Source organism: Talpa europaea, assembly GCF_964194135.1.
Source record: "Talpa europaea genome assembly, chromosome: 10".
NCBI classification, from domain to species: domain Eukaryota; kingdom Metazoa; phylum Chordata; class Mammalia; order Eulipotyphla; family Talpidae; genus Talpa; species Talpa europaea.
The window spans coordinates 109,015,393-109,042,907 of NC_140077.1; the positions used below are offsets into that span (position 1 = coordinate 109,015,393).

General features: G+C 48.8%; 1 protein-coding gene across 1 annotated transcript in view; it reads left to right on the forward strand.

The window, feature by feature from the left end:
• Positions 1-998: 998 nt before the first annotated feature.
• Positions 999-27,515, forward strand: part of ZNF827 (zinc finger protein 827) — a gene marked incomplete at its 3' end in the record, with an annotated part of 150,832 nt that continues 124,315 nt past the window's right edge. Inside the window, exon 1 of the mRNA XM_084245844.1 lies at positions 999-1,369. Coding sequence (XP_084101970.1) covers positions 1,327-1,369 — 43 coding nt within the window. The 5' untranslated portion in view covers positions 999-1,326. The remainder of the gene's footprint in view (positions 1,370-27,515) is intronic.

The window sequence follows — 27,515 nt, forward strand, 5'->3', positions numbered from 1 at the left end:
AAGTCAAGATAGCTGTGTGCCCTATAGGAGGATCATGTAGCAATTAAATCAACCAACAGGGGTGACCTAATCTTATTTCCCCCCTTTGTCAAGGAGCTGTCATTTCCACGGAGGCAGCATTTTCCAGTTGTAACCCCACTGGACACCTCAAAACCCAGCCCTCAGCCCATCAGCCCTAACTATTGATTCCACCCTATGCTTCACCTTTGTGTTTTTTTCTCAAATTATTTTGCTCGGGAATATATTTTAGCGCCCGAGTGGGATCTGTCCCCTCCACCAATTTAAGGTGCTGGGGGTGGTGGTGGTGGGGTGAGGAAGGTGTGTGTGTGGGGGGGGGGTGTATGACCGAGTCATTCTTTAAGGGCACAAAAGCCGGAAGAATTTTGCGCAGGAGAAAATGCAGCTGAATCCAAAACAAAAGAAAGTTAGGAGAAAAATCTATTTCCTTTCACCAAAAAAAAAAAAAAAAAAAAAATCAGAATAATGAATTCATCGTTGTTTCAAGAGTGGGCAAAACTTTACCCCCCCCCCTCTAGATTTGGCGAATAGCGGGATACATTCGAAGAACTCCAGCCCACCCCCGCACGTGCGCCCCCCAGGCTCCCCAGGCTCCCCAAGCTCTCCAAGCAGAGCAGTTGCAAATCCCACTTTAAGGCCGCCCTGGAAGCCTAAGGGCACCTTCCTCTTTGCTCTGTGTGTGCGCGCGCGCGCGTGTGTGTGTGTATGTGTGTGTGGGGTGTGTGTGTGTGTCTAGCTCTCGCTCTTTCCCTCGGTCTGCGCCTCTGTGTGTGTGTGTGAGTGTGTGTGTGCCAGAGAGAGGGAGAGAGAGCGCGCGAGAGGAGAGCGAGAAAGAGCGAGCGAGCGAGCGAGCTGCGAGCTGTGCAGCCGCCGCTGCTGCCCTTTGATCCCGACATTAGTGTTAGGGGCTCGGAGACACCGCGCGCGGCCATGGACACCGCCGCACCGGCGCGCATTATTTATCCCTCCCAGCACACGCGAGCGGAGCACACACACACGCACACCTATCCGCTCCGCTTCCATTGAAGAATATTACGCTCGGGGACAAGCCAGGTGCACGACCAAAAAATTAAAAAAAAAAAAAAAAGGAAAAAAAAGAAAGGAAAGCAAAGAAGAAAACCCCTCTTCGGGCTCCAGGAAACCAGCTCCAGCCCTTTTGCACACACCGGAGAGAGGGGGTTTCCCCCCTGCGCGCCCGCCCGCCCCCCCAACTACCTCCCCGCTCCTGCCAGTGTCTGCCTCGCTGCCCCCTCGGGGGTTTATTTGATCTCACATTAACCAAGGAGGAGAATGTGAGAAAAGGGGAAAATGCCCAGGAGGAAGCAGGAGCAGCCCAAGCGCCTTCCCTCACGTAAGTCATCCCTTCCCCGCCGCCTCTCGGGCCATTTTCTCGCCTCTCCCGGCTCCTTCTCTCCGCAGCCGGCTCCGCCGAGGGCTGCGTTAGTTTAGGGTTACAGAGGTGAGCCCCACAAAGACACAGCCCGGGTTACTCCTCGTCGAGGTCTGCGCCGAGGCAGCCATGTTGGTGATGATCAGCCCGTGCCCTTTCTATTCTCTCTCTCTTTTTCTTTCTTGCTCGCGCCCCCCTGGCTTTTTCCTTGAGATCGGGCTCGCCCCCCCCGCGCCCCCCCTGCCCGTCCCCACTCCGGGGGGGCTGGGGGGAGGGGGCCCGCCCCGGGAGGAGGGGAGCGGCGTGGATGCCGGGGTGCTCGGCCGGGGGGGTGCGGGGAGGTGGGAGAGGTTGGAATCTTAAAAAAAAAAAAAAAAAAAAAATTCCTTGCGGCTCCCCGCGCCGGCGGGGGCGGGGGTCGGGCGCGCAGGCCGGGGCCGTGACATGGCGTTTGGGGGTGCCGGGGCGCGCGCGGGCGCGGGCGCGGGCTCGGGCGCGGGGCGAGTCCGTCTCCGGCTAAAGGTTGCGCCGGGCGGGTCGGCCCCGGGGCGGCCGCGGCTGGAGCGGGCGGCGGCGGCGCGGAGGAGGGAGCCGGGGGCGGGCGCGGCGGGGCGGCCGGGGCGGGCGTGGGGGCCCCGCGCGCGATCGCGGGGGACACACGCGCCGCCGGGGCGAGGGGGCGCGCCGGGGCGCGGGCGGGGGGCGCCGGGCGGCGGCGGGCGGATGTGGGGTGCGGGAGCCGCGCCGAGGCGGAGCAGGAGGCCGGCGGCTCGCGGCGCGCGAGGTCCCTGCAGAGCCGCGGGGCGGGGGCGCGGGGCGCCGGCCGCAATAAAATGCGGGGTCAGGCGGGGCAGACGGGCGGCCAGACGCGGGCGCAGCCCCCCCGCCCGCGCGCGCGGAGCCGGGACCCGCGCCCCGACCGCCGCCCCGCGCCGCCGCGCGCCCCGCCGAGCCCCCCGCCCCGGCCGGCGCCCCGCGCCCCTCCTCCACCGCGCCGCCCGCGCCCCCCTCCGGCTCCTCTCCGCGAGACTCTTAACTTTTCCCCCGCTCCCTCCCCGGCTCCCCCCGCCGCAGCCCCTGCGCCCGGCGCGTTCCGCGAGGCTGCGGAGCTAAAAGTGAAGGAGAAAGAAGCAACTAAAAATATCCCCCGGGGCCGCCGGCTCCGCGGACGCCGCGAGGAGGGGGCGGGCGGCGCGGGAGGGGGAGCCCGCGGCGCCGGGGGCGGGGGCGGGGCGGGGGTCGGTCTCCGCGCCCCCCCCGCGGCTGCCGAGCGGCGCGCCGGGCCGGGCCGGGGGGGGGGGCGCGCGGCGGGGCCGGGGCGCGCCGGGCCGGGCGACGTGGTCGGTCACCTGAAGTTCACGGCGAGGGGGGGCCGGGGCCGGGGCCGGGGCGTCTCGGCCCGGCCGCCGCGCCCGCGCGCTTCCGCCGCAGACGGGCCGCGATCGCCCCCCGCGGGGTCCCGGCGGCCGGGCCGGGCGGGCCGGGCGGGGGTCGGGGGGCGCGCGGGGGCCGCGGCGCGGGGGGCGCGCGGGGGCGTCCCTCCCCCTCGCCGGCACGCGGAGTCGGCGCGCAGGGCTGGGCTGTGCTTTTTCTCCCTTCCTTAAAAAAAAAAAAATGCCCCTGTGCAGTCCTTTCTTCGCCGCCCGCTAGAGGTTCTGGGGATCAGCGCGCAGATGTGGTCTGGACGCGGAGCCCCGCTCGCCGCGCTGCGTGCGGAGGAAATTCTGGGCGCGCCGCGGGGAGGGCGAGCCGGGCGCCGGCCGCGACCCGCCGGACTCGCCGCGCCCCGGGAGGCGCGTGCACAGACGCGGCCGGCGCCCCGCGCCCCCGGGGGCTGCGGGGCAGGGAGGGGGCGCCCGCGCCGGGGCGGGGGGAGGGCCGGGGGCGCCGGACCCCGCGCGCCGAGCGGGCTCCCGTGCAGTCTGCGAACTTGCCCTTAGATGGCAACTTTGGGAGCTGCTGAGCTGCTGTGCGAAAAGCGGGGCGGCGAGGCCATTGGGTCACTTTCCTTTCTGCCCTGCGCCCCCAGTTTGGAAAAAAAATGTTGGCGGGGTGAGCGCGGGGGCAGCGCGGGGAAGGGGGTGTCTCTCGGCGGCGGAGACGCAGCGCCGGCCCTCCCGGGCGGGGAGCGCGGCCGGGCAGCTGCAGCCTGCCCTGCTGGTGACCTTGACCCTGACCTCCCGCGGCTGCCCTCTCGGCGGAGAGGAAATTCGGGCTCCATTTTAGCTCGTGCGCGCGGTGGGCCTCTCCTGCGCGCCCGAGCCTGGTGATGAAGTTATATTTTGAGTGCGGGCTCTCCCACCCTGCCTCTAATTGAACACTGTTCTCCACTCACTGAAAACCCCAGCTCGCGACTGCAGTCCCGGAAAGCCACTTGGGCTGGAGGAAGAAGCAATTACCTTTTGGAAACACCAGAAAATGTCCCTCCCGGTTTTTCTTTCTTTCTTTCTTTTTTTAAGGAAGCCTAATCTGTGAACCTTTTTCCACTTACTTTTGCAGTGAGTGGATTTTTGCGGTCGTGTGCTGCCTGTCCCGAGCCTGGTTCTTGCAGGTTTTGTAAGCAATTTACATTCGCAAAAGCCATTGCTGGGGGATATGGTGTATTTTGCAATTCTGACAGGGTAACCCAAGGCCTGCAAAATGCCCAGTGGGTCTTGAAGAAACTTGCAGTGGTGTGCAGTGGTAATAAATATTAACTTTGGTAAAATTAGTGTTAATTTGTATTTAATGTACAATATAATTGTAGTGCTAAATCCCAGTTGAAAGGCTACATTCTTTATGTGTGTGTGTGTATGTGTGTGTGGGGGGCGGGGTGGGGGGTGGGGGTGGGGATCCTCTTGTTTCAAAGTGAAAATACAGAAAATCTGAGGTCTCATTCCAGGGTTTTAAGAAGTTATGTGGGAGCAGATTTAAAATGTGACCCTAAAACTCTGTGATTTTGGGGGTGGGCAGGGCGATGTGAGGGGGGAATTGCTTTTGAAACTAAAGAGCTCTTCTGAGTCCACACGAGAGTGGATAACAGCTCGCTGCTACTGATAAGTTTCAAGAATCTAGAGAACCTGTGAACGTATTTAAGACGTTTAAATTAGAATACAAAAATAGAAGAAACTCGTGAAAACTGAATCCAGAGACAATTTGAAATGCTCCTTCCTTTTAGGCCCCCTCTTGCTCTGCACCCCAGGAGCGATTGCTGCTAGTGACTCTTCTGTGTGTCCATCTATTTCTCTGTCGGGAGCTGTGGCCAAGCCCAGAGCAGCGTGGATGCACAAAGGCCCTGGTCCTCCCCACTCTCAGCCACTGACACCAGGGCACCCGGAAGTTTCACCCTCGACTGCATTAGTCCTGGAAATCCAGCCTAGTACTTGGTATTCTCTGCTACCAAGTCTGGGGTGAGCCTCAGCGCCTGGCACGCTGTCCCGGCAATTCCCCAGGCTGGACTTTGGCCTGCTAAGGTTTCCTAGCTCCTTCTGTTCAGCTAGATACCCCTGGGAGCTTCAGAACCAAATTAGCTTTGGGGATGGGCGAGCCTTTAACCTGGCACTACTGAGCTAAAGCGTTAGATTTCTGATTTCAAGTTCTACACAGTCATTTCCTCCTGGGCCTCTTGGGGTGGGTGTGTGTGTGTGTGAGAGAGAGAGAGTTGAACGGTGACCCTCTAATATACCTCAAAGCATTTCTGCACCCACTTGGAGTTGACCCCTCAAGGAAGTATGTTAAACTTACACCATTTCTTTTTTTAAATTGAGGTCACATGGGTTTACAACCTATACTATTTTTGAGAAGTGGCTTTAAAGATTACGCACCATGAGGCCTTTCTTCCTTGGACTAGAGCAAAAGTGATCATCCTGGGATTTAAAGCTGACCGCTGCGCTTGGTGGTCCTTCTCCAACGTTCTCTCCAGGAGCGAGATCCAGTGCCCTGTGCAAAAAAAATGCTGCGGTCTGGCTCTGCCCTGTGCTGCTCTTCAGCAGAATCCCAGACCGTGCTGCTCAAAAATGTTCGTCAGCCTAAGAAAAAGGAGGCGAGGGGAAAGATATGGTGACTTTTGCCAGGTCTGGGGCTGAACATCTTATACCTGGGATGGCAGACTCAAGAGGAAAAGGCAAGGAAGGCTTTGTTGTAAATCCTGGTACTTTTAAGATTTCCTCATTAGCTTCAACGTACCCAGAAGCGTGTGTGATTTCGATCCTATTGTATTTATCGCTGGACATCTGCCTGGCGCCTCTGCCCGGGGCCCAGCACTAAGGAAAAGTTAATGAAACAGTTGTTTTGTTAGTCTAGTATTTTCTTTGTTGACGCCGTTGTGGGTCAGGCTTAGAACTCATTATTGTGTTGTTCATCAGCAAAACTTCAAAAATTCTCTCTTGCTTTCTAGTAAAATGGGGACGCAAAATGAGATGCAACAGGAGTCCTCACTTTTATATGTGTTTTCTTGCCTGTTGAAAGATGGAGAGTAGAGGGCTGCGCTCTTTTCCCTACTTAGTAATTTTTGCAGTGATGAGGCAACACCTCTGAAGTATGACAGGACCCACAGGGAAAGAGTTGGAGTCTGGAGTAACAAACAATTTCCCTGCTCCTGTCAGCCAGAGGTAACTCCCGTAGCAGGCGAGGTGGATACTGGGCACGAATGCCTGTGTGTTCTCCTAAAAGAATCCACATATTCCTAACACAGTACTAGGCTACACTGAACTTTCTTGTTATAAGGATACTAGCTCAAAATCACATCCTTTTTAAGGCTTCTAAATAGTTTTCTAACAAAATAAATTGATTTTTAATTTGTCTACCGTGCTGTCATCTAGCTCTGGGGATGACACAGCTGGGGTGAGTTGACACGTCTCCTACACAAAGTATTACTACATCCCGCCCGAGAAATACAAATTGGACAGCTTTCGGCCACAGTTAGAGCTTGCTGTGCCTTTGAATTCCTAGAGTCTTCTCTGAGGCCTGTACTAGAATCGTGTGTGGGAAATCTGTCTTTCCAGGCTGGGGACACACAGGGGCACATGTTGAATGGGTGGAATAACCAGGCAGGCTTCTCCTGGGGTCAAAAATAGGTTTAGAATACAAGAAGTCGTGTTCTGCTAGGAAAGACCAGATTAGAAGTGCCAGTTATCTGGCGGGCTGCTGCGCTAGTTTCCGTAGCGATCCCAATACTTTGGGTTTAGATCATGTCTGGAGGAGTTGTCTCAACAAAAGAGAAAACTCATCCAGCTTCACTCACCCTGGTCTCTTCCACGCCAAGTGGTGTTTTGGCCTCAGGGCTGACTAGGCGCCAAGGCCACGGTGCAAAATGTGTCCTTTCTGCACTGGTCATCGAGGACATTCAGGATGGCTCTTGGGCAGCGTGTCCCTGGAGGGGTCCATGTAGCCTTTGGCCCGCCTGGTTTGAAGTTGCCTGGTCCTCTCTTCTTGCTTCTTAAATACGTGCTGTGGTGTTTGCACAGGAGGACAGAGAAACAGCACAGACTGAAACTCCTCCTCCTCGGCTATGTATTAGTAATTTTCTATAATTTAATCACATGGCTCGCAGAACGAGATAATGAGAGTGTGACCTACAAAACAGGACTTTGGGGGGCCTTAAAGTCTTTCTAGCCTAAGGTTGTACAAGAACACGATGGGCTTTGTGGGGAAGGAATAGGTTTTGAGTTGTCCCTTACCAGAAAGACATCCCAGCCAGGCCCAGTCTGGGGGAGAGGTTGCCGTGTCTCCTTGGATTTCGTGCCTGTCCTGGCCTGGGTGCTAGAACCACATCGAGCACACAGCGTGCACAGGGAGGTGCTGTGTCCCCGGTGCCAATGCTACTTTTCAGTTTCCTGCTTTGCTACTAAGTAGTTGTAGCTCCGAATTGCATATGGTCAAGGATCAGCAGCAGTTACTTAGGGTTCAGGGCAGCCAGACCTGCCTTCTGTCATGAACGAATGTGCAAAGCACAGATCCTTATTATCACTGGAACTATGATGGGCTGAAGTTTCTCGCCCATTTTCTCCTTCTGTTTAGGAGCAAGTTGTGCATGGCTCTCCTGTCTGTAAAGGACGTTTTTATGTAAAGAACAGACTGGGTGCTGAAGCAGGGACTCGGGATGACTCACGTCCCTCGAGGACCTACCTTAGGGTAGAATTGCTGTAGCTACGTGCAAGGTGGTTTCATAAATTAAAATCAGATTTTGAAACTCATCTTCAGCTGCATGGTGCCTGTTGCTGTTTATTTTGTATAAGTCAGCTTCACTGTGTACATACACACAGAGTCCACACTGTAGCTAATTTTATAAAATATGCGTGATAGACGCCCACGGTCTGAGACCAGCACCTGCCTCTAGCGGCTCTGCTTTTCACAGACTGACCCAGGGCTCCATGAAAAGTAGCAGATGCCCTGTGTCTAAAAGGATATTGTTTCCAAGCATTCATTCCTTGCTTATTTATTAAAAAGCAAACTCCACCAACAAATATACCTGTCTCCAGAATTCTGAAGTGACTAAGCGTTAGATCTTCGCTGCTTCTGTTTTTTAAGAAAGTCCAAATTCAGGCAGCTTTGATCCACCAGCGGGGCAGCAAAGCCTGGAACTTCTCGAAGGTTGGTGCCCATGACAGTTCGTGTCTCTCTTCTTCTCTTTCTCTCTCGTGATCTCTGCATGGGTCAGACACATAGTTAGATGCATTAGAAGTGGGGTGTGAAGGACTAGAGAAAAGGGGTGAGAGAGATAGGGTGAGTGGCTCTATTTTGAAGAAGTTGGCCTTCAAAGGAGGCTGACTGGTCAGCAGCTCACCTCAGCTTCTGAAGGGAGCTCCATGCACTACTTGGGGAGGGTGGTAGAATTTTCTAAAGTTACCTAGTACTGGCTTCTTAGGTTGTGTGATGCTGTCTTTTAGAAATCTTTGGTTGTTGTTTTACAAGGAGAGGAAAAACATACCATGTCTTTCATTTGCAGCGAACCAATGTTTGCTCTTTCCAACACACACGTCTACTGTACACGGAGTGGCTGAAGTCAAACCAAAGAACTCACATGCTTTTAACATCAGAGTGTAGTGGTCACACTCTGTACAAACTCCAGCTCTAGGCCATTCAGATCCCGGCTCTGCCACTAGCTAGTTGTGTGACCTTGGGCAGATTACTTCACTTCCCTATCCCCTCCCCCCCTTCCTTCGTTGCAATAGTGATAATAGTTCCTGTATCAAAAGTTACTGTAAGGATTAGAGCAACACACATATCAAGTCAATATTACACACACACACACACACACACACAGAGCCATGCCTAATTAGTGCCTGCTGCATAGAAAGACCTTACTAAGTATTAGCTATTATTAGTTATTAGCTGTTATTAATTATATAAAATAATCCAGGTACTTAGAGTAGGATTAGGCTACAAGGCATTTCTGTCCCAGAACTTTTTGGTGATTTCTGCATTTCTAATATTTTTATTTTCCATCTATCTCTTTAGAGTGATGAGTAGTAATGTGATATGTTAAAATTCTTTTATAACATTATTATAGGGCTTGACTAATATCTGTTTCATAGGTCAACAATATTCCATGAGGCTTTTACCATCGGAACAAGTTCCTCTGAGTATATGATTTGACCTGAAATTGCTTCCAAAGTGTGTACTAATCATATCAATTATGACTGGGTTTTCCTGTCATAGAAGGACAGTAAATCCATGTCCACAGACTTCTAGTGAGCTTTGAATGCCAGCATAGGTGTTTAATAAATGTTTATTTGCTCAACTGTGAGCCCACTGATTAAGAGGATCCAAGGGAAATTTATATTAAGTTTTCCACTTGTTATATAGGTAGTGGTTCAAAGTTTGCACAGAAAGCAGGAAAGGCAGGGCCTGTGGTTTCCATTTGCAGAGAACCAATGTTAAGCATGTTCAGTGAATTTTAAATGAAGGATCCAGAGGGAGTGTGTGCGTGTGTGTGTGTGTGTGTGTGTCTGTGTTTGTGTTTATATCAGAGGCCACAAGCTCATGGCCCACAAATGTGTTTTGCCCTACAAAGCACATTTAAGAACTTGAGACAATATTTGGAAATGGACCTTTCACTTAAAAGTCCAAATTTCCAACTTCTTTGGGAAACTCAGAAGAGCCAGCAGCACTGGGGCCCCTCTCCACATGGCCGCAATCTGCTGCAGTCACGGCGGCCATCTCCCTCCCTGGGCATGTGCTGCCAGCCTGCCAGCCTCCCTGCGCGGCTACCACATCCCCATCTGCATGGACACCTGCCCGTCTCCCTCATGCATCTTCCCTCTAGCCCTGCAGGCGCTTGCATTGGGAACTTCTCTGCCTCCCCCATGACTCTGCACTCTTTCAGTTTGCTGCTGAGGTTACGGCATCATAAACCCCACTCTATGGCTGTGGCAAAATCAAGAGGGTGCGGATTAAAGACCTTGTCACCAGACGCCCAAGTTCTGTGCTGGCTACACACTTTGCCCGTGACCTTGGCACGTGACAGCAGTTCTCAGCTTGTTTCTTCATCTGTCAAATGGGGGCACGTTGTTGGTTCAGTGGGAATGGAGTCAGCTCACACATGTAGATGTTTCGACACCGTCTGGCACATGGTGGGCGCACAGTGACTGCTGGCCACTTTCATATTCGAGAGGTGGGAATTCCTTTCAGCTCAGCGCCCAGCCAATTGCTTTAACTGGGCTTGAAATTACTCAAAGAAAACTGTTGCTACCTATCTGTCTGGTCGCCGTCAGGCAGCCCGTGGTTCTCAACCCTGGCTGCACATTACAATCACCGAGGACACTTTAAAAATGCAAACGCCCGCAGATTTTTAAGTTTTGTTGGCCTAGAGTGGAGCCTGGGCATGGACATTCTTGAAAAGCTCTCAGGCTGATGCCAAGCATGAGGACCCCAGAACTAATCAAGAACGCCCACTTTGGCTCATGTCATTTTTTAATTTTTTAAATATTTATTTATTCACGCATACAAGAACTGAGGTATAGGCCAGAGGTGCAGGGGGTGAGAGGATACACCAGAGACAGAGTGGGGAACAGAACAGGCAGATCTACTGAAATACACTGCTGAGGGGAGCAGCGGGCGAGTTAGGAGAGGTCTGCTGTGCCATGTGGGTAGCGCCCTGGCTGGCCGGGGATCAAAATCCTGCTGCCGTGTCTGTGGATAGCTTCATAGTGCTGAGACTTTACCTCTTGTGCCACCAGGGAGGCCCCTTGGTTGGTGTCATTTTAGCCCAAATTAAGAACATGTGATGTTGAGCCTGGGAGCTTGCTGATGATTATTTGTTCCATTCATAACTTCCCTCCCCCAAAGAGCTCACAGACCTGGGCTATTGACTTCAGTTTGGAAACCGGAATGCAGGGACCGACCTGCACTAGGCACGAGACACAGAATGCAGTTTTCTCTGTCTCCCTTCCTACCACCATCGCTAGAGGTTCTCTCTAGCTTTGTGATGTTGGGCAAGTCTCTTAACCTCTCTGGGCTAACCGTGCACCATCTTGTAAAATGGGTAGTGGTTCATAAACCACACCTATTGTTTATACTTTGGCTTATTGCTCACAAAGCACTTTCACTGATGTCAGCTGCCCTGAGGAAGGCAGGGAAAGGCTGCTTCTCCCACCAGTTGGAGTCTTGGGGAGGAGAGACCAGCTCCCAGTCATGAGTCAGCATAACCAAAGGCCAGACCCTTTGCTAGTCTCTTGAGGCCCGTGGCAACTCTGAGGTCTGTGAATTCTCTTTGAACCCCCACAACTGGAAGGACACACCTTTGCCACCTGCTCTGTCTCTTTGTGGGCCTCCCCTGGAGAAGGGCTCCCCAGGGGCTGAGGGAACACCTTACTCTGTGAGCCTTGAAAACATGTGCCACCAGTAATGCTGCTTTCCTCAAAGATTTATTTTGACCTTAGACTAAGCAGAGGCTAATAGAATAGGGTCAGACACAGTGGCATTTTCTAGGGCCTGGATTATGTGTTCCGTGTGGAGAGCACTGTCTTCGTGTGTGAGGACCTAGAGTTATGAGTTGTTTTCTGGTCTGTGCTTGTTGGGGCCTATTTTTTTACCCACCAGTCCTTTCTAGAGCATGAAACACAGCTGTCTTTGCGAGAAAACAAAGCGGGACTCCATATGCCCTAGGAAATATTCCTGAAATGAGCTATATGATTTCTCCCTTCTAGGGGAAAGCCAGCCTCAAATAATAACTTACTGGGTTTTCTTCTGACCTTAAGAAAGAGGGAAATCAAATCATAGTGATCTGCTTTTTGACATTTATAGGAAGAGAAAAATTTCCTAATCTAGTAGGGCTTGGGTTGGCCAGACTACTAGATCATGGTCAGAGAGAAGTCCTGTGTGTTGATGGCTGCTCAAATATTTGTGGATAGGTGAGACAATATATATGGAAAAAAAAAAAAAAGTACAAGTATTTTAAATATGAGTTATTTTTGGTTGCCATAAAGTTGGAACCAGTAACCACAGCTATTCTGTTTATTAATTTATTTTTAAAATGTCCACATTGACCTTGAATGATGGAAGTAGCGCATCTTTAATTAGAAAAAATTAAAGCTATGTAGAAATATTTAAAGTAAAATCTGAAAGTCCCTTTTCCCAGTTTATATCCCCAACGTGCACTCCTCACTGTTAATCCACAAGTAATGTTTAAAATTCAGCTTTTGCTTGAAAAATGGATTCATTTCAACAGAGTTGGCTGAGTTAATTTAAGTACTGAATTTAGAAGAAGGTGGCAACATTGGCTTTGTAAACTGATTAGATCACTTCTGTAATAGTGAATTCCAATTGGGTGCCCAGACTAAAGGGGGAAATTGATACACTGCTCGCAGAAAGGGAGGCAGCTAGAATGGAGCAGGCTTTGAAATCACGATACAAGGGATTAATTATTGAGGCAATTGGGAGTGCCTAATTTGAAGACGAGTAAGCGTGGATAAAAATCATGCCTGGTGACCGCATTCAAATATATGAAGTTCTGTCAAGTGAAAAAGGGAGTGAACTTACTCTGAGTTGTCATTCATCCAAGATTCTCTACTTGTGTCTGATAACTGACATTTTGTTTCATTCATTCATTCATTCATTCATTCAAGCTGTGGTAACGGAGGCTGAATGTGCCAGCACTAGGAATTTGCAGTCCCTAAAGCTCAGAATCAAGTGGGTGGAGCCAGAGATGAAACAATAGCTAAATAACTAAAATTGTCTGGAATAGTATTTTTATAGATTATTGAAATGCTGAGCAGAGAACAGACTGGGACCTATAAGGTTGCCGCTATAGGGAAGATCACTGATTTCTAAAGACAAGGGCCTGTTGAATAAACACAACTGTCCAAAATGAAACAGAAGATCTTGTGTTTACGAAGAAACTGGTTCAGCGACCTTGTTAGGAGTGATTTTCTAAGGACTTTAAGTACTGAGGGGTGGGGTGGGTAGGAGAAATGTTGAAATCTAAAATCATTTGATTTTACAAAAAATTTGAATACTATAAAGCAAATACTGCTTGGTTTGGATTCTGTTATGAAAGTTCTGCAGCAGAAAACATCAGTCCCTACTCCGAATTGTAAGCCTTCTGAGAGTAAGGGAATGTGTTACTTACGCACTGTGTCACAGAGCAGCGAGGATGGATTGACCTGAGAGGTGTAGACCCTCCTGGGCTCCTGTCATGAAGGAAAAGTCTGGGCATTTACCTCACAGAACTTGCATGGAGTGCAGTCTTTGCGGACAGTCCTCGCAAATGCTGACAGAATCGCAGAGGAGAAGCACGAAGCTGTGTGCTAACAAGTGTGACACAGTACAATATGAATTACAAGTGTGAATGAGGAATCATGGAGGAAGGGTGATGGGTGAAAGATACTGGGCCACTTCAAGCATCCTCAGAGAAGTGAAGCATTTAGATTTTGAGAAGCGAGGAGAAAACATCCCAAGCAGGAGAAATGGTATTGGCCGAAAAAGGATAAAATAAAGCCAAAGTGTGCGGATAACACTGAGGAGAAGCTGTGGCACCAGAGGCGCCATGATGCTGAGGGAAGGATAGGCGGTAGGAAAAATATTGTAGGAACTGGCCCAGATAATAAGAAATTATGAATGTGAAGTGGTTTGGATAGAGAGCAAAAATCAACCCTGAAATGTGGTAAAAGGAGGATTATGGTCTGAAGGGAGAAATGGACTTTTGAAGGAGGGAGGCCTGTTGCAATAACCAGGCGAGGATGAAAGCCAGTGTGTGTGACCTGCAGGGGCTGGTGAAAGAGGCCTGCTTGGCGGTGGGCTGCTCTGGGGGTGCTGAGCCCCTTGCCAGGGCCTGCCCCTCCCTTGTCCTTTCCTCACCTCTTTGGTTTCCTTTGGAAGGAAGACCCTAAGGAGGCACCTCCTTTTTGTGCCATTCACTGTGTGTGGTTTGCAGCAGTAATGTGTAACGTGTCCATGGAATAACGGCGTCTCTGCATATCTTTAGCTAGAAGAGTGATGGTAAAATAACACCTTCAAACCTCCTACCCAACCTGACAAGTTTCCATGCCATCAACCCTCTCCGAGTCCACTTCTCCTGCCCTCCCCAGTCCCTTTTATTCAAAACTTTCTCTTTATCATTTCCCTTGATTTTCCTCGTTAGCTTTGCCATCTTTAGTTTTGCTTGTATTGGAAATTCATGAAAATGGTCAGTGTCAGCCTGCGTCTGCACCTTGGTTTTCCATTCTCTGGTTACCTTCATGAGGGTTATTCCTGTTCATACCTGTGGCTGTGGCACATTCATCTTCACTGCTCTCTAGTATCACACTGTGGAAACAGCCAGCAGTGAGGTGGGGCGTGTTTCCGCCTCTGGCTGTCGTGAACAGCCCCGCACACATCACTTTGGCCTGAGTGCAAATTTTTCTAAGATGCTGGTACTCAAACATCTTGGTGCCAGGGCCTCCTGAATGCAACTGAGGACGACAAAACTTTTTTGTTAGTGTGCATTGTAGCTCTGTGTCTATATCACGTTAGAGGTTAAAACCGAGAAATTAAATATTTTTGTTACAAATAATGATTGTAACCCATTATCTTTTGACTGCAAATAGCATATTTTTATTAAAAATATTGCCCCCCCAAAAAAATTTAGTAGGAAAAGTGGTGTTTTATATTTGTTGAAAATGTCCTTAATATCTGATTTACTAGAAGACAACTAGAATCTGATATCTGCTACTGAGTCAGTAACCCGTGACATGATTTGGGGTGGGAGATATGAAGAAAATTGGGTTCCACGCTGACACGTTAATAAGCTTTCAGATAACCGGGTCTGTTCTTTGATACTACCCAAGACTAAAACAAGGTAGCTTCTTAAAGGTCAGCTGTAATGTGGACTCTGGAGCCATGTAAGTGAACTTTCTGTCGTCTGTGGCACTAAAACCTATTGGTGTAGGGGCCTCTCTGGTGGCGCAAGGGGTTAAGCACCGCACTATGAAGTGATCCACAGCCTCTGCAGCACGAGTTCCACCCCTAGCCGGCCAGGGAGACACCACATGGTGTAGCAGACCTCTCCTGACTCACCCTGCTGCTCCCCTCAGCAGTGTATTTTAGTCAGTCTGCCTGTTCTGCTCCCCGCTCTGTCTCTGGTGAATCCTCTCACCCCCCACATCTCTGGCCTGTACGCCAGCTCTTGTTTGCATACATGTCCTCTTCCTTGAAATGGCCACCGTACTCCTGTCACGGCGGAAGTACTTCTGTACATGGCTCATTCCCTGTGGGATTAAAAAGACACTTCCTGGAGGGTTGATCTTTAAGAAAATTAATTTTACTGCTGCTTCCTCAGACTTTCTTAGGTGATGCTGACCAGATTTGGGGTGTGTTTGGGGTGTATGTATGTGTTTTGGGAATGCCGTGATTCCTGCGTGGTCTGGTGCCACTGCTTGATTCTAGCTAAGCTGCCAACGTTGTCCCCACTGCTGCCATCAGTGCAAATGTCAGCAGAGCAGAAAGGGCAAGTGCTTGATGGTATTATTAGGAAAACAGTCTTGGTCCTGAGGATCCCTGAAAGGGTCTCAGAGAACTCCCTGGGGTCCACAGACCACACTTGGAGCATCCACGTGGATAGGTCTTGTTGTTTGGGCTGCTTCTGCTTCACCTGCTCACCTTCTCATGCAATGTTTCGTGAATCTTTTTTGAAGAGCCCAAAAGGCAGAGGACCCTGAGCCCAGGAAACCTGTACTCCACAAGACTCTCAGCGTCTGTGAGATTTCCTTGGTGTCTCTTGGTTCTCTTTGCAAATATAGATGAAATGTGTGCATTTTGCTTTGTCATCAATCTGGTTTAAAATTAAGCAACGTTTTAAGTGAACTCATTGGTTAAATTACCTCTCCTCTCTACAAATACGTATGAAACATGGTTGGTCCAAGAGCATCCTCCACGTTGTCTGTGATATCTGGGCTCCTTGTTGGAGGAGGAGCACCCTGGCGGGCCCTTGAGTCTGGCATGGTTTACCTTGGAGAGGGCACAGCAGCGGATGACAGATGGCCAAGGTTTCCAGGCCTGGGGAATGAGTATTTCTGGCCTCAGCCCGCGTGTGCACTTGTGCATTCTCTCTCTTTCCTCCCACATCCAGTCGATCACAGAGTCTGGTGATTCTACTTACAGAAGGTTTCTAGACTTCATCTTGCCCACTCCCTGCCACCGCTCTAGTTTTTGCTCTTAGTTTCTCACATCAGAATTGACCCTTTTTTTTTTTCTTTGCTCTGCCCCATCTCCATTCTGAGGATCTTCTAAGAATTTCCTAAAAACAGAAGTTTGCTCTTCTTACAAGTTTGATATCCTTAAACTGTGCAAATGCTTCCGCTCCTTTCTCTCTCCCTCCTATCCAACCCTTGTTTCATTCCTTTGAATTCTCTCTCTTGCTGCATCTCCTTACTTTGGCAAAGCCTTTCCCTATCATGGGAATGTCTTAAACCTGTGTGCTTTGCTGATCATCTTCTGCTTGCCCTGCAACATGCAGCGCTCCACGGGGCCCTTCTGCTTCCTCACCCCCCTGCTCTGTCCCATGTATTAGGCGGAATTGTCCAGGTCCTCCTCTGTGTCCTGTAGCGCTCTCATAATCCATCTCAAGTAATTGGATGCCCTTATCTACTGTACGTTTTTTAAGGACATGTACTCTTTCTTACTCATTTTTGCATTTTTGTACATTCTTGCACAGAACAGTACCTGGTATATGGAAGATGGTCAGTAAGCATTGTTGAGTAAATGAATGAAACGAGAAATCAAGAAGAGGTCACAGAATCAAAGAAATAGGAGGTGTTCCGTAAACGTTGTGGAATGAGTAAACGAATGAATGAAGCTAAGAAACTAAGAACCAAAGGATGTTAGAGGTGGAGAGAATGTTGGAGAACATCTGTTGTCTTCCTCTTTCAGAAATGAGAAAATAATTTGCCTAAATTGTACAACTGGACTGGGGAGGCGGTGCTGAATGGTGCCACAGGCATCACGTGGATAGGCCTAAAGATGGCTGCAGAAAGTCATGTGCTTCCGGAGGAGACTGGCCGAGCAGAGCAGAAGCCACGGCCTACGCCACGGGGCTGGGGAAGGGGCCCACCACAGTCTCAGCCCAAGGAGAAGTCTGTGGTTGGAAGTCTGTGGCACATTCCAGACTGGAGAGTCTCCCCTCAGCTATTGGCTGTTGCGCTCTCTCTGTTCTCAAACTGTGCCAAGACTGTAAGATTTTCCTGATGACTGGGCATATTCTACATCTGGATTCCATGGTCATAACAACCAGCAGTTTCCTGTCCTCTTTGGTTAGGTGATGATGATATAGAGCTGGGTAGCAACAGCAGCAGCTCTGAAGTCAGCCCGGCTATTTAGAATATAATATCATCTCATCTGAGATTTCTAGGCGCCTGGAAGGGAAGGAGGAGGGAAATGGAGCGCCAACTCTCTGCCAGGTGCTGTACTCACACAATTCTGATCGGCCTTCACAAGAACCCTGCGTAGGTGTCAGGAGCCCTGGATCTGTGGGAGAGGATGGGCCTGGAGCTGTCAAAGGCTCCCGCAGAGAATCAGGGTCCGGATCGGTTGGGGTGTCTGTTGACCAAGTCTGTGTCCTTTTTTTTTTTTTTTTTTTTTTTGCCACAGTGCTTTGCAGTCTGTGTTTTGTTGCCATGCAAAACCTGTTGGGGCCTAATTTTATCAATTTGGCTCATTCTTGAAGTTACATAGATTTTATTTACTTAAAAGATGGAGAAACTAGTTTTTCTCATTTACGCTGTGGATTGTGTTGACAAATGCTTTGACGTCTCTGCAGAGCTGCCATGTCTGGGACAGGGAGCTTCATACACTGCTTTGCAGATGAGGGGTCAGGGTAATAGGGGGGCAGTTTCCCTCGTCTGTCAGGTTCATCTCTGCACAATGAATCCCCCCCTCTTGAAAACTGTGACTTTAGGTGAAACGATGTCTAGCCAAACCAGTTCCACCGTAGGCTGCTGATGTCAACAGGAGTTAAGTTCCTAAAACATTTTTCTGGACATAGGAACATCACCAAACTTCTAAATAAAAGCCCAAAGCACTAGCATGAACCAATCATTTGAGTTCACTTTGTCATTCATTTCCCCACTTACTCCAGTTCAAGTCTCTGATGCCTCAGAAGCCTCTCCTGGCAGCTGAGAGTCAAGGCAGGATCTCCCTCCGTCCCTGCAGAGAGGATGCCCTTCCAGGTCAGGCTCATCTCACATACACACACACACACACACACACACACACACACACCCCACCTGGGACGGTTGCGACAAGCAGTGACCCTCACCTGCACATCTGCAGGACATGGGACAAACTGGAGACCCCAGTGCAAACTCCACAGACAATGCCCCGAGTAAGAATCCATTTTTTTTTTTTCTCATTCATGTTATAATGAAATGATGTTGAACAAACCAGCGCCATTCGTGGGCGCGCTGTCTCCCTGACACCCAGCCTCCGTCCGTATTTAGCAGGCTCTCCAATTTCTGTTAAATAGACACCAGAAGTAACACAGCTGGAAGTTCTGTTTCAGCCTGGAACCCAGGCCTCCGAGTCTCAGCTCAGTGCTTCTGCGGCTGCTAGTCCACCCCGCTCTCCTCAGAGCCTCAGCAGAGGTGCAAGTGTGACCTGCCCACGAGCACGCGTGGGACTGGGTTCCTCGGCTACACCACCTGCTGGGTGGCCAAGATCCAAACACCTACTGGTGCCCCTTAGAATAAGACCTTTCTTGCTTTTGCTTCTCTTCTTTTCAATAGTTCAATATTGGACTTTAAATCATGTCCTATCTACTGACACTTTCCCGATAAAACGATTGGAGGATTGATGATCTACTAATGGATTCCTAGAGGATTAGCAAGGAGATTTCAGAGATCACGTAATACAGAGGTTTTCTACAGAAAGGGAAAAAATATTGGAACACTGGTCTTTATGGAGAACTCCAGTGTGCAGAGAAGGTCAGCGGCGACGGTGCTGGTTCAGGGAGGGAGGGAGATCCATGCCCATCGCTGGAATCCGAGGGTTCTTGTTTATCAATCTTGGATCAGTTGTAACCCCTCATTTTCAGAGGTGCTGAGTGCCTTACACAAGTGTCTGGATCTAGAGGATGAAAGCTGTCACCTTAGATCTGCATCCCCAAACTGCTTTAAAGTACCAGTTTGCTTCCATTATAAAGCAGAAGCACCTATTGGAGAGGGCAAGGGGTCAGCAAGCTGTGGTTTGTTTGTGCAGGCCCTTGAGCTAAGAAGAATGGTTTTTATATTTTTAAGAAGTTGTTAAAAATTAGCAACAACAACACAGACTGTGGGGGAGAGACTGCATGCACCCCACCAAGGCCCACCCTGCCCCGCAGCGCTCTCCGTGGCTGGTATTGGCAGCAATGCTAAAGAATTTGGTTTCTCTCAACAATGTTCAAACAAGTGGATTTAAAACAAAGCCTGATTAATTGAGCATATTTATGTCAAATAGCTTTTCAAACTTGTGTTCCTCAAGGGCACTTTCTTTAAATTACCCAATACATCTTCCTCTTCCTTTTCAAATACCAGGTTTAGTTAGCAAAGTCCTCAGAAAACAGGCGAGACTTTGCAACTCAAGGGCAGACAGATCTGCTTCTGCGAGATGAAAAAGCAGTGCTGTGCCTATTCAAATTTTAGACATAACATCACCAGGACCCTCGCAGTGATTGCCAGCAACCCCTAAGCAGTTAAGTTCTGGAGGGAGCAAGGTATAAATAATGTAAGAGGTCACTTCTGGGAAACAGTGTGGTCACTCTGGGGTCCTGTTCACAGGGCTTTCCCCTGAACCCCCAAAGTAGTTTCTGCCTTGGCCTTTATCTGAAGCAGCCATAGCGGATAGTACCTAACATCATCCTTTCCACTTGACGCTTTTCTAGAAGCATCCTGGCCTTGTCGGGAGGTGGAATGAATGTTTTTCTCCTCTGGAGCGTGGCTTGTGGTGACAGACAGCTAGAACACAACCCAGGTTTTTCTCGGGTGAAAGACCTAGCAAAGCTTTCTTAGGAAACTCCCACTAACTCATCTGGAATTCCTCAAAGAGCCAGAGGATCCCAGTGGCTCCAGGTATGTTAATCCAGTCTGTCCTGGCCCTTGGAATGGCCTGAGTTGGTTAGTTGTAGTGTTTGCCATTTACATTGTCTCCCTTTTTCATGGCCTCCATCATTGACTTCTTATGTGTGTGCCGGAAGGGGAGCTGGGGAATCCAAGGAAGCCACAAATATGAAGCCATTTCACCACTTGCTAGTAGCCCAGAGCCTGGAGGGAGTAAAGGTTTAAAATTGTTGCCTCAAGTAAGTGTTTAAAGCTATTTCGAGTTGGGGTTGTCCTCGGAAACGGCTGTCCTTGCTGTGGTGTCATGGCTTCTTGTACAGAACCCATAAAAATATCCCCTCTCTGCTGTTATTCCATCGCATCGACAGCCTCGGGCAAATAGGTGGGGCTGGGGACCGCCTCCCTGTGCCTTCTGTTTCACATGGATTCAATCGTGAAATAAAAAGCCACTTCATCCTCTCTCTCTTGCTAACTCTCTTCTTCCCCAAGACCCTTTCCTTCAGGATGTACATATCTTTTTAGCAAAGGACTTAGTGTGTGAAATTTCCCTTTGGCAGGCAGAATGGTTATAACCACGATGGGTTTCATTACAAGGTGGATGCTATCCATGCTTGGAAAAAGTACCCAAGAAGAAATGGATCATTTCATGTATTAGCTAAGATTTCAGTAAGTAGCCATTTAGCTTTCTATAGAGTGCTGTTCTTAGGCTACAGAGTGCATTATGCTATTAGGGCTTTTTTTGTTGTTGTTAAGTTCTTTTTTGATCTATTAAGAATTTCCCGGTGATCTCCGCGGTTTGGTAATTTGTCGTTCATCTTATAACAGGTATTGGTAATGTCGGGATGAAAACATTTATACAAGAGGAAATAAAAGTCAAGGAAGCAGATAATCGACCGATTTATCAGCCTGAGCAGACAATTTTTTTGATAATGCTGTGGTAGCTATGGTAAATTTCCTTCTGATTGCTCGAGGGGACAGATTCTATACACTGTTTGTAACATGGAAGTTCATGCGAGGGTGAAGGAGCAAGTCATCAATCCGTGGACTAACCAGTACTATTTGGTTTCTGGATTGGCCTTGAGGCCAGCGGACTCATGCTCCATTTTGAACTCTCCCTTTCGTAATTAATTCGCTGCAACATAAGTGGTGATGGGTATGATTTTTGTTTGGAGATTTCTAAGTAGCTTTGGTAAGAGAGCCCTCTTTTGCATTGTGTCTTTTTTTAGAATTTTTCATTTGAATGAAATTTGGCTCAAGTTCAGAGACAGGCCCCAATCACCTGTGTCTGCTCACGGCTGTGCAACCTTGGGGGTTTTCATACCAGGCAGAAGTGTGCTCAGTCTATGCATTAATTCCTGGTTTATATGAAAACTAAAGTACTAACTGAGGCTACCACTGAGTATCTAGAAGCTACTAAAACCAGAAAACAATTCTTAGGTCTTCATTCAAACTTAAGTGTATTCATTTAGGGGCAGGGTGGATGGCTGATGTAACTTAGTACCCCAAACACAGGCACTGGAACAACAGAAATGTATTGTCTCATGGTTCTGGAGCCCAGAAGTCCAAGTTCAGCATGTGGCTGCAGAAGTAGGGAAGGATCTGATGCAGGTTTCTCCTAATTTCCTGGTTCTCTGACTTGATGTGGCATCTTCACATGGCCTTGTCCCTCTCTGCCTGGCTGTCTATGTGTCCTGGGTCCAAATGTCCCCTTTTGTAAGGCCACCCATCATATTGGATTTGGGTCCACCTTGCAGACATCATCTTAACTTGATCACCTGCAAAGACCTTTTTTCCAAATAAAGTCACATTCACAGGCGCTGGGGGTTAGAACTTTCAGCTTTTTTTGGAGGGACATGATTCAACTGTAAGGCCAGGTTTTCTTTCTGGGTTTGCACAGCTTTAATAAGCCTGGCGATTGCTATGTCAGCCTTGGTAGACAAAAAGGTGCAAATTTAGAAAGAGGGAACTCTTAGAACATAAAAGAGAAAGAAGAGATTTCAAAAGGACATTAAAGTAGGAACAGTCACTCAAAATGCACAATTGCTTGGGGCCATGTAATAGGGGCTAGACTGCTGAAAAGTTCCAGTAGCTTCTAAGGCACACACATGCAAACAAAGCAATTGTGTAACACATCATTTTGAGTGTGTCTACATTTTAAAATCCCATTAAGATTTTTAAAAAAATGGTTTGGTAGTTTATTGCTCATCTTATAATAGATATTAGTAATGTTGGGTATTTTGGTACTTTCTGGTTACCTGAAAAGCTATTTTTTTTGACCAGCTGTTCTTCTTCTGTTAGATACTGAAGATTTGGGTTTGAATTTTGCTTTCTCACTCCCTAAGTGTGTATTAGGTAAGCCGTTAACCATTTGGAAGCTGGTCTGTAAAGAGAAGAGAGTGCAGTGCTATATAGCCATAGGCACTCATTGCTAAGGGTGAACTTTGTTGATAATATTGAAACATGCGATATAATAGCAGCTTTGTTGTCTGTGCTTTATGCGTGATTGTGTTATTCATTCTACAAATGTTTACTGGGAACCTGCTGTGTTCCAGGCCTTTTTCTAGAGTTCAAGCATTCACTTCATGATGATTTAGGAGTCGAAGCTCTGGCCTTTTGAGGGGTATGTCTGACCTCAAGTCCTGTCTGTGTTTGTAAATCAGCTGCAGGACTTTGGGCAGGTCATCGGCACTGTCTGGAGACCACCCATATGGAATAGATCTCCAAGGCTTTTCCTTCTCGAAAAGAATTCCTATAACAACATTCATGTTCAACAGACAGGGGTATCGTTCTAGATATCCTCCAGTTCCATTGCACTGTCCTGGGAAGTTACCTTGTGTTGAAGTAATAGTAATAGTCCAATGCTACTAACAATAGTGACATTGATTGTGATGGTGACAGCCGTCCCTTATGGAGCTCGTGACACTTTTCTGGGGTACTTTTCACACAATCTTGCTTCTCCAGATAATGTTTCTTCAAAGCAGGTGGTATCCAGGGAAACATGGTGCATCTCCCCGAGAATGAATTTTCCTGGATGGTTTGTGGGAAACACCCGTGTTATTAAGGACAAGCACAACGCTAGTGTAAAGCAGAATGTGGAATTCACTTGAATGTTAAGCTAAAACTCAAAGAAATTTGGGGTTTCCTGGAGGGCATATGGCTTCAGTCTCAAGTTCCCCTAGGATGCAGTTCTCTTTTCTTGGCCACCAGGGAGACTTGGGTGGGAAAGTTTGCAAAACAGGTTCTTTCCCCAGTTTCGTGGTTGACTCACATGAGAACTGTAAAATTATAATTTATAATTTTGAAAGCAGTTCTCATTCTCCTGCTATCTGAAAGTAGAGCATTCCTAATGAAACCTACCCAAGATGAAGTGGCCTGAAGTGAAGAAAACTTGTCAATAATTTATATTAATTTTTTGAGCATTTCCAGACCCAAAATAAACCTACCAATTCATTCCAAATACATATAACATAAAATCACTCTCATGTAGAGTAAAATCAAGAACAATAGAATAAACACATAACCTCAATATAGTAGTCCTGAGGGAAGGAGTATGAGGGGGGCCTTCATTTCTCTGGGTGCTGCTGCCTCTGGAACAGCTGCTGCAAAACCAATGCTGAACCTTATCTGCAATTTTGTCATAAAAGCTGCTTTTGTGGCAAGGAAATCCTTTTTTCCTCTTAGCAAAAAACAGGTACTCGAGTAGTTCTATAAAAACAAAGAGGCATAACACAAACTTTCAAAAGTAGGGGATACCTGTACCAAAAAGGGCTACCTGAGTAATAGTTCAGCTCATTCCTTTTTATCATTTCTACATTTGACAAAATAGTAAATGAGTGGCTGCTCTGTGCTTAGGACCAGCTTATTGGCTGAGGATGTAAACAAAACAAAGTTCTCTTTCTCATGGAGAAAGGCGATTTAAGTGATGTCTGAGGAGAGAACTGCTGAAGTAAGTCACTCATGTGACTTGGGGAGAAGAGATCTGGGGATCTGAGGCTCCGCTTGCCACTTCCTCTTATGTTTTTCTCTCTCCCTGGCTTTCTGACCAAGGACGTTCTGCGTTCAGTATTGGGCCAATTAAATGCATCTGATAAAAAAGAAATAGCAAGTTCAAAGGTCCCCAGGCAGGGGCCCACTTGATTATCAAGGTAGAGCCTGGGAGGTGGGGTCAGAAGGATACTGATTATGTAAGGTCTTGAGGTCAAGGTAAGGGTTCTGCATTTTTCTCTTGAGAAACATGAGAAGCTGTTGTGCAGGCTTTGGGGTCTGAGCAGTGGAATCTGAGGTCATATTTTTAGAAGTCTGCTCTGGCTGAGGCTTGCATGGGGGAGAATGGGAAGCAGGGAGACCAGACGGAAGGCAACTGCCCGACGGCAGGAGAAGGGTGGTGGCAGACGTGGCGAAGGGGGCAAGATTTGCCGTGTATATTGCAGTCAAAACTCCCGACTTGGCAGATGAATTAGACTGGGGCGAGACTCGAGTTGGCCGCGGACATTTCTGGCCTGAGCAGTGGCGAGCTTGGGGCTTGGGGGAGGTGGCCTTTGTGTTGAGCTGGGCAGTTTGCTGGCGGAGGAGTTTGGGTAGTTCCTGGGTCACTGAGAGTGGTGGCTCAGGAGCAACTTTGTATGAGAATACTGAAACCGCCGAGGCAGCGGAACTCCCTTTGAAGATAAGGAGTGAGGTGCCACCTTTGTTTCCCTCGGCCTCTCGCAGCACCTCTGCGAACGCAGCGGCCGGAACCTCGTGGTGAGCGAGCCTCCTGCTATCTCTTGTCCTCCCCAGACTTCCTCTCGTGTCCCCTGCCCTCGCGCCACCTTTTCCCCAGCTGGACCGGTGACAGGATTCTGGTGTCTTCTCCTCTGTGGCAGTTTTAAATAACTAGAAGTTCTTACATTTTCTTCGTCCCCACGACTGCTCTGCAGTTTTGTCCTGCGGAGCCGATGTCCATCCCGGCCTGGGGCCTCAGAGCCTGAACCCCACTGTCCCCACCTCGAACCCCCTCCCACCCACCCCAGGTCCTCCTTTGAGGCAGAACTGGTGTGGGGATGTGCCAAGGCTTTCGGGCTACAAAGCAACCATGAAAAAGAGGGCAGGTAGACTCTGGCTATGCTTCATGCTTAAACCCATAAATTCGGATCTGGGCAGCCCGACCTGCAGCCCATTAAGCCCCTGCTGTGCATCACAGATGTCAGGGGTTTGTCTTCTCACCTTTCATCTTGACCCACGTGGGGCTGACTTCAGAGCCCGCCCTCCAGCTGCCATGATGGGCCCTGGGAGGGCATGTGACCTCCCGCAGGCCAATCGAGGGGGAAGACCTTCCTCCAGCGGCTGGTGGTTGAAAGTGACACCCCAGAACTTGTGGCCACCTGGACTTCAGCCCTCCAGGAAAGGGGCCCCAGGGTATGGAGCTGACCTCAGAGAGGAGGCGAGAGGTGAAGGGGGACCCTGAGTGTGCCGTCCACAGCCTCCCTATCGTGCCCTGTTTATTGTCTGGGGCAGGAACCCACAGCATTACCTATGGCTTCACGTGGCCCTGGTTGTCATTTACAACCTGGGGAGCCCTGCCACCCTCAGGAGGGGCAGGAATCCAAAGAAGAACCCCAAAATGACAATCTCATGGTCTTTCCTGAGGCCTTTATCATTTGATAGTTAACTTTCAGAACTAGAGAGTATGGTCAGACCGTGGGAAAAATCTGCCCTTCACTAAAAACAGTAAATGGTGAGTTTCAAAAGTGGGACAATTAAGAAAATAAACTGTTCAATCGCTTAATGTCATGTGTCACCTGAATATGAGTTTCCCCACGACTGGGCTATTTCCTCTTGCATGGTTTGCAAAGAGGAGCAAGCCAGCTGATAAGGGAATTTCCAACATCATCCCTTAAAATCTGCATCCTTCTAACGTGAGGGGAGAAACCTATTACTGTACAAAAATGAATAATAATGTAAGAAAAAAATACATTTAGACTGAAAAAAGCTTCATCCTTCCAGGTGGATTCCTACCCCAGTGCACTGGAATCACTCTTCCCCTCTTTGGCACCCATGGCCTGTGCTCTGTAACTTTGTGGGGTCACAGTGGTTGCACCGCATTGTGTGTGTGAGTCTTCTGCCCTGTTGAAAATAAACTCTTAGGTCAGAGGCTGCTGTGTCTGTGAGACTCCCTGTTGCAGACTTGGGTCCCTGAACATAGCAAATGTGCAGGAAATATTTGTTGAATTAAATCAACAATAATATTGGCTTTGCTGATAACTTCTACATATGATTCCTTTGATTTTACAAGCCACTCTTGTCTAAAATTGCATGGGAACATTGGTTTCATGTATTACAGGTGTAACTGGTAATACTGAGAGGGATGTGTAATCTTAAAGGATGGATGTCGGTAGCTAGAGATATGTAGTTGGTAGAAAGGGAAAACTTTTATTTCTTTTTTAAAGATTTATTTATGCATACGAGAACTGGGGTGCAGGCCAGAGGTTGGGGGCTGAGAGAGAGGGGAACAGAGCAGGCAGATTGACTGAAATACACTGCTGAGGGAAGCAGAGGGGGAGTCAGGAGAGGTCTGCTGCACCATGTGGGTATCTCCCTGGCCGGGGATCAAACTCGTGCTGCAGTGGCTGCAGATAGCTTCATGGTGCTGTGTCTTAACCCATTGCACCACCAGGGAGGCCCTTTGGAAAACTTTTAGATGAAGATGATCTCGGTGGCAGCCCATTGCCCATCCAGGCTAGTCCTGCAAGTTTGAGTCTCGGTCTCTTCAACACCTGCTGGTTCCATTCCTGTGGACCCGCTAGTGGAATAGTTTGTGGGTCGATTTAGAAATGGGGCTCTTAACTTCCCTCTCCATTTGATTTAACTGCTGCCAAAAAGCATGACAATTAGTGGACTTCCCTTCCATGCTTTTTTCCTCTCTGCTCTCGAACTTCCCGAGCAAGAATTTTCTGAGTTCGGTATTGGTCCAATTAAATTCATCTGATTAAAACTGTCAAGCCAAAAAGGAAGTGAGTTGAAAAAAATGCAGCAAGAGTAGTGGGTATTGCATTACCAAGGTTCTGCCTGAGAACGGAATTATAAATAAATGTGTTAGGTAGTGGAATTTTGTTTTGTTTTCCCCAAAGGAGAAATATTCACCACATGGAAACAGAATTTATTCAGCATATTTTCATTCTGTAATTGCACCATTTTCTATTCTTAATTCTTTGAGTTTCTGGCTTAAAGCGAAAAAACACCAAAACAGACGGTTGTGAAAAATCTTCAGGAATGAGTGTGAACCTGGCTGTCAGAGACATAGGTTGTTGCAAAATTAGCAATGGAAGCAGCTTCCTATTCTGGAGGTTAAAAATAATGTATTTACAAGGAAGTATTTACATTGGCCGCTTAGAGGCTTCCCCGGGAGCTGGAGTTAGGAAAGCTGTGAAATCCACGGTTGCTGTTTGCAGGAAGCATTTCCGGGAGGCTGCCTGTGCGGGGAGGGGGCCCGCTGGGCTCAGAGACTCTGCCACTACTCCTTCCTGGTGACAGACGGGGACATGGAGAAGTCTCGCTGCCCCAGGACTTCTCCCATTGTGAGGGAAAGTCAACTCAAGCCTTGCTTGTTCCAGAGTTTGCGCTCCAGCAAATCCGTCCCTAGATTG